Source organism: Aplysia californica, unplaced genomic scaffold, assembly GCF_000002075.1.
Source record: "Aplysia californica isolate F4 #8 unplaced genomic scaffold, AplCal3.0 scaffold00710, whole genome shotgun sequence".
Classification (NCBI taxonomy): domain Eukaryota; kingdom Metazoa; phylum Mollusca; class Gastropoda; order Aplysiida; family Aplysiidae; genus Aplysia; species Aplysia californica.
In genome coordinates this window covers 380,955-388,450 of record NW_004797980.1, presented here as the reverse complement: position 1 = coordinate 388,450, position 7,496 = coordinate 380,955, and the positions used below count along the sequence as shown (strand labels likewise).

At 40.7% G+C, this 7,496-nt stretch overlaps 1 protein-coding gene across 3 annotated transcripts in view; it reads right to left on the bottom strand.

The window, feature by feature from the left end:
• The window catches only part of LOC101860529 (translation initiation factor eIF-2B subunit delta), a gene marked incomplete at its 3' end in the record, with an annotated part of 17,628 nt that overhangs the window by 4,432 nt on the left and 5,700 nt on the right, over positions 1–7,496 (bottom strand). For 2 of the 3 annotated variants that reach the window (XM_013088251.2, XM_035972492.1), the window contains 5 exon segments: positions 1,518–1,583; positions 2,862–2,964; positions 3,929–4,008; positions 4,804–4,918; positions 6,932–7,079. In XM_013088251.2, the coding sequence (XP_012943705.1) occupies positions 1,518–1,583; positions 2,862–2,964; positions 3,929–4,008; positions 4,804–4,918; positions 6,932–7,079 (512 nt within the window). 3 annotated transcript variants of the gene reach the window in all.

Sequence of the window (7,496 nt, the reverse complement as noted above, 5' to 3'; positions counted from 1 at the left end):
CAGGGCACCCGTCAATCATCCTTATAATCCAAACCTTAACGTGAGGAAACAAACCATAACTTCATAAGAAAATGCAACAACAAAAAAGAGAAAAAAATAGCATAGACTTAAACTTCAGTGGACCCTCTCAACAAATGCAGAGTAAGAAAGGAAATAACTGTAAAATAAGAAATGAGGGGAAAAAGTGAAATCTTTGTCGGTTATGAAAATATTGCTAAATGAAACCAAAAAATGTCTATAAAGAATGATAACAATTAACAGGAAAGGAGTGAAATAATTTTTATTACAGGAATCGGTAGTCAAACATTATACTCTCTCTTTCTACAATTTTTACAAATATTGCAATGACCAAAATAGTAAGAAAACTGACAATTGTCTCCGCCAAAAAAAAAAACAATTTAAAAAAAAGTGAACATTTATTGCTTTTCAACCAGGATTTCTTTCCACAATTTGTCTCTTTGTTAGAAGCCCACCAACACAATAACGGTCATTTAGTGCTGGGGAAAAGTAAGAAATGAAACAACAGAGGGACAGCAAAGAAGTAGAACCCATCAGGGGCACAAGCCATGTGGGGAACAAAAACACTCAGGATAAACTAAACAACATTGACAATGTTAGACTATCAGATTGCTATGTATTATCAATATGGATGGGAAACAATAAATCCTGGACTGTTGATCTCTTAGTTAATCACCAGAATTAATTTGAATTATTTCTCTGTAACTGTACCTAATTGTACTTTTTATTTTATCTAAACTCACACTTCCTTCCTTCCTGTTTTACAACATGTGATCATTCTTGTCTGTGGGGCCAGACTTTAAGTCATTATTTCATATGTGTTGAATAAATCAACCTACATCAAGACAAAGAGTCTTTATTTTATTTTGCCTACTTGGTGGTTATTAACACCCTAACATCCCCATTGAGACCAAAGCTAAGCTCATTAAAACTCTATCTTCATCCCCATCTTGACCTACCAGTGCCAGACAAGGACCCTGACCAAAAGTCTGGAACGTAAGATAACCATCTACGAGTCGAGATGTCTAAGGTGAGCCGTCAACAAAACCAGACGGGACATGGTCAGAAATAACAAGATCAGAGAAATGGTGGGAACAACACCTGTCCTCCACTACATTCGAAGGCAAACAATCAGGTGTTTGGACATCTGACACGTATTCCACCTAACCAGCCTGCCAATAAAGCCTACTACAGGAAAGTATCAGGGTACAAAGCAAGAGGAAGATCAAGAAAAACGTGGACCCAGGGTGTGAAGGATACCATGAGAAAATACAATATCCCACCCAGCCAGGCCATCAGACTTGCTAGAGACAGGAAGCTCTTTCTCCCCTCGACGCCCTAGAGGTACAAGAGGATGAAAAAAGTAAAAAAAACAAAAAGTAGTAAAGTAAGTAGGTGGTTATTAAAAACAGACAAAACAGGATGGGAATGACATACGCAGCGTAGACCAGAATGACATCGTCGTCGTCGATCTTTGCAATGGCAAACTCAGCCACGCCCTTCGCCGCCATGACCAGGTTCACATGAATGAAACTCTCAATCTCCTCTTGGAGTCTGGCGATGGCCTGAAATAGAGGGGGGGGGGGGGGTTCAGTTGCAACACAATAAGGTCACATAAGTGCTGAAGATTAGAGGTGCTACAAGGGAGTAACAAACATAAAAAGGAGGAGGAGAGATAAAGACGATAGTTGTTTGATAGGAAAGAAGGAGCAAACCACACCAGAGTACCCGCCAACCACCCACTGAAATAGAGTATGAGGCTCAGTAAAAATAAGCCTTTTGCAATATTATCGGAATACTGTTAATGCATCTAGCTTGAACATCATTATTATCAATAATTATTAGTTTTTATTGTATGCATAGGACTTTGGGTGTATTTGATTTATAACTGTATGCATAACACTATCATGTGCATGAGTACACATGTGTGTGTGTGTGGAAGAAAGAGCATGTGAGAGAATAAGGGTGTATGAGTGTATGTCTGTGTGTGAGTGTGTGTGTGTGTGTGTGTGTTTGTGTGTGTGTAAAAGTGTGTGTGTGTGTGTGTGAATGCGTGTTGTGAAATATAAAATCATGTGTGCCAGTGTCTTGACAATAACGATTAATCTTATCTAATCAGCAATATACAGAGGACAGTGCTGGGTTATAGAAAGACAGGCACAGGCAGAATCTCATTGCCCAACAAATGGCAGAAAGTTTAGAATTTCATTTTCAAACAACTGAACAGAAAATTAAGATTTTCATGCTTCAATGACTACAATTAATCACAGTCAATTTTATGGTCCCCCTCCCACCCCCACAAAGAAAAAAAAAAAAGAAAAAAGAAAAGGAAAAAGAAAGTGTACAATTTCATTGTGGCGTCGGTGGCCTAGAGGTTAGGCTCTCGGACTCGTAACCGTAAGGTCGTGGGTTCGAATTCTGCCAGGAGCCCAACAGTGTGTCATTGGGAAAAACACTTTACACGAATTTTCCTCACTTCACCCAGGTGGGAATGGGTACCCAGCTATAGACAACGAAAGATCTTGTCAGTTTGTTAGTGTTTGAGCGCTTCATCAGCTGCTTGCACTGTATGCTTCCCGGGAAGCTGAGAATGTTTCGGAGTGTTCTATGGTCTGCTAGGGTAGTAATATAGTGTAAAGCGCATAGAGCTTGCTGTTGAGTGGGGGCATGCGTTATATACAAATGCTATTTATTATTATTATTATTATTATTGTCCAATAAATCTCACAACGTGCACAGTTACTCACTTATGCAGTTGTGAGCGCCGTAAAACCTCTACAAAAACAAACAAAAACCAGTCCCCCCAGCCCACTATGTACCGCCACAGTGACGGGTCAACCCACCGTTTTATCATCCATGTCGCTAGGGATCTGGTTGATGTGTAGCTTCAGGTGTTTGATGGCGTTACCCATGCTGGTGCTGATGGGGCGGCACTCATTCAGATATCTGATGTGTGTGAGTGTGTGTGAGTGTGTGTGTGTGTGTGTGTGTGTGTGTGTGTGTGTGTGTGGTGGGGGAAGAGAGAACAAATTGGGATTAGGAGGGGGAGATGAGGGGATGAGTCAGGTAGTGTGCCCACGAAGGGAGGGGGGGGGTGTGAATAAAAATAATAATAGATGTAGAGAAAATAATTATGAAACAGTTGGAGCAAGTGGGTGGTGGGGGTGAATAATGAAAGTTGAGGGTAGAAGAGATGCAGAAAAATGGTGATGAGATTGTTTGAAGAAAAGAGAAGCACAACAACACTACAAGCATTTGTTTAGTGACGGGAAAAGGTCAGATTGACGGGGAAAAAAAAGAGAAACGGGAAAGAAACGAATCAGGAAGTACCAGTAGCATCCGCCAACTGCCCATGCTGATGAGAAACGGGTGTTGTTAAACTTGGAGAAAAATTATGATTTGGAATGAACAGGCAAGCTGAATGAGTTTGACGGTGAAGTCTTGTGATGCTTTTGAGAGATACAGAGCTACAAATAAGCACTTTTTACACACTGGCGAAAAGGAAAACACAGAGAGAGAGAGAGAGAGAGAGAGAGAGAGAGAGATAGAGAGAGGGAGAGAGAGAGAGAGAGACAGACAGAGAGAGACAGACAGAGAGAGACTGAGAGAGACAGACAGACAGTTTTTTAAAGTTTTAGTAAGAGTTTTACGGCACCTACAACACAATAAGATCATATAGATGCTGAAGATTAGAGGCGTTACAAGGAGAGTAACAAACACTAAAATGAAGAAGGGGAAATAAAGGCAATATACGTTTGATAGGAAAGAAGAAGTAAACCACACCAGAGCACCGGCCAACCACCCACTCAGACAGACAGACAGATAGAGAGAAAGACAGACAGACTGACAAACAGACAGACAGACAGACAGAAATGGAGAGACAGAAGGACATGTGGCGGACTACACTCACGAGATGCACGGAGTGAGGTAGTTTTTCTCCAGGTCCCTTGACAACTCTTTCTCCTCTGGCGTTTTGTACTTGCCGATCAGCTGGGAACAGAAAAACAATGGAACACAAAGATAAGAAATAGAGAAATGGCAAATTCCTTGATAAAAGAGAACTGGGAGAGATATAAAATGGGAAATCAGGCGCTCGTCAAAAGAATGAAAGGGAAGAAACCGGCATTTTTCAGCAGGTTTGAGAATTTTTATCTATTTTTTTTTTCATGCCCATTGAAGAACACATTTCCGTGTGGATTTTACAGAAAGTCATCCATTGTCAAGGAAAAAAGTGGACAACTTAGACACTTTATCATTATGATATAGAAAAAAGGCAAGGGGGGAGAGGAAACAGGTCATTTATACAGGTGATCTTCAGACGAAGTTCGACTGTTTACAGAAAAATAATACAATTTAACTTACGAAATTACTAACTTAAAAAAGAAGTGACTAGTTTCGAAAAACAAATAGTATAAATGGGATGTAATATTAAATAAAAATTTTCAAACAAATGAAGAAAACAGATCTACCATTGAAAAATAATTAATTCCAAAAAACAAAATTAATAAAGAGAACTGATGGCAATATAAAGGTCCTTTAACATTAGAAACAAAGCCAAACAACCCACCCTTTGCCAGTTTGTCGCATGAAGAAACAAAAACTAATTTTTTTGTTTCACATGTAAAATTCAACCCACTCAGGTTAGATGGTCTTATCACAAGGGAAGGCAATATCTCGATTCTCTATCCTAGTTGCTGGACACAGGAAATCACACTATCACGGTTTTGGTCTCCAGAGAACAAGAATAATAAACAACTCGAGGCGGCCTGGCCAACAGTCACTCACCTCCTTGAGGGTGGTCAGCAGGGCCAGGCAGCGGGCGTTGGCCCCGACGATGTTGTGGTAGAAGTACTGGTAGCCCAGCCGCACGATGGTGTGGTCCATCTTGTAGGCCTTGCCCCTGACGACACAAAGGCTACAACAACTGACGCGGTGAAAGCGACACGCGTGACAGACGCACGGGACAAGACGCACGCGGCAGATTACTCAACTGGGTTTGTGCGACCTGACCTCTGTTTACTTACACATGCAGTAACAAAGGAAGGAGGAAGCCTGGTGAGTTAAAGGGAACTATACATATTATCTATATTTTGATACCAGACTGCAAGTGTCACATGCTTTTCTTTTTTCAATTAGCTCTCCCTCTCTCCCCCCCCACCCCCTCCCGAAGCTGGTGAGTTAAAAGGAACTATCCATCTTTTTTTTTTATACCAGACTGCAAGTCTCACAACTCTTTCTTTTTTCAACAAGCTCCCCCTTCCCCATAAGCTTACCCTCTTAATTTCACCCACCCCACACCCCAAATGAAACTAACAAAGTTCTTGAGTAAGATCATATGAGTCACGAAGCAGTGGAATCAGGCACTCGTCATTTTTGGGCATGTGGAGTTATTGATATCATCTAAAAGCTTACCCATTTGCATTGCTTTTTATGAAATAAATACCTATTTACCTTGAATAGAATTCAAGATCTTTGCTATTGAAAGAGGTGGGGGTAGCATGGTTTCAGGGTAAAGTAAGAGAGAAAGTTACCAAAATAAGGTAACTTCAATAGCTTGAGAGTCCTTGGAAATTGAATATTTATATATTTTGAGCCATTCAACGTTTTTTAAAGTAAAATTTGCAAGCAATAAATGTGTTTATATATGGAAGAAATGGGTGTTGAGCAAAAAAAACAAAAATACAATAAAAATGGCCAAACGGGCAGAAAAATGCGTTTCTTCAATTTCATTATCTTGACGAGTGCCTGATTTCACCACGATGACTCACATATAGACCTTCAGGTAGCCTCAAGTAACTACAATTTCTATCTCAATCTCTTTGTATTCGGGAGGAGTATACAAAAACTTGATTTTTTTTTTACCCTGCACCAACCTCAACCCATCCCCTTCCTTTTACTAATGACACCCCCCCACTCCCACCCCCTCAACAATTTTACACCTCCTCGTGAGTGTTCACTACTGCTGTACTGGATACATGTTGTGGTCACACGACCCACCACCACACATAACAGTTCAGTTGAGTAAACTGTCGCATAACGTCTCGATTTAAGTTATTCTTACAACTGCATACATAATATAATGAAAGAGGGAAAATGAGAAAAAGAGAGAGAAATGGAGTAATAGAGAGAGAGAAAGAGAGAGAGAGAGAGGGAGAGACAGAGACAGAGAGAGAGACAGAGACACACACAGAGAGAAAGAGAGCGAGAGAGAGAGAGAGAGAGAGAGAGAGAGAGAGAGACAGACAGAGAGAGAGAGTGAGAGAGAGGGAGTGAGAGGGAGTGAGAGAGAGGGAGTGAGAGAGAGGGAGTGAGAGAGAGTGAGTGAGAGACAGAGAGAGAGAAGGAAGAAAAGAGAGAGAGAGAGAGAGAGAGAGAGAAAGGGGGGAAGGGATGGAGAAACAGGGAGGGAGAGAAAGACATTTAACATGATACTATGTATTATGTACGTATATTTTGTGCTGCAGAAGCTAGAAAAAGCATAGTCAATTTCTTTCAAAAGATGATCAATCAAATATTCTCCTAGTTTTTCTCATACATTATACTTTTTACTTCTAACAACACAAAAGGTCGGCAATACAGACTTATGGGCCTCGGTCAGAGAAAGCCTACCTGGGTCTATGAGATGATTATAGCTGTAATTCTCTCAATAAAAGTCAGGGATGCCACTAGGATTTTGTGAACATTCCTGACAATTTTACGAAGGTGCATTTGCAACAACAACAACAACAAAGTTAATAGATAGATATGTAGATACAACTAAAAACAAAACAGGCAACAAATGTTTAGAATAATGACTAATCCTTTAGTGAATATAACACTGACATAAGGGTAAATAATGGGAAAAATTTAGACAGGCAACATCCCTAAAGAGGATGTACGGACAGGCCTGACAAACAGCTCACGGACTACATACAGCAGATTTTTCTCTTTCTTCGCCCACAGCTGTTCCTCGGTCATCTTCTCAGTGGTTTTCGAGGATTTCTTCGGTATTCTCCTCACCGCTACAGCAGCTCCTCCTGGTTTACTTTTCTCCCCTTGATTTTCCTTCTTTCCTGCGTTGGCTGCGATGAAGAATAGATACAGAAAGTTTTTAGTTTTAGTAAGGTTTTACAGCACTCGCAACTGTATAAGGTCATATGAACGCAAAGGGGTGGTGGATGTCAACAGAGAAGTCCAAATGGGGAATCAGGCTTTCTCTGCTCACCTCTCTAGCCTCAATAGCACAAAGTCTTCTTTGACTATCAAGGCACCCCGGAAATAGCAGTTCACAAGAGAGTGACAAACATACAAAAGAAGTAGAAAAAAAACCAATGAAAGAAAGGATGAGGAAAGAAAAAGCAGCAGCTCCCCTTATGTTGTTCCGGAGCAGTATGAGCATGACATTGATAAATCAGCCCATTTACAATTCTACGGTGCATGTTAATATCCCTCCTTTGGGAATGGCCAACAGACACTTCTGTCAGTAGCACTGCACTGGG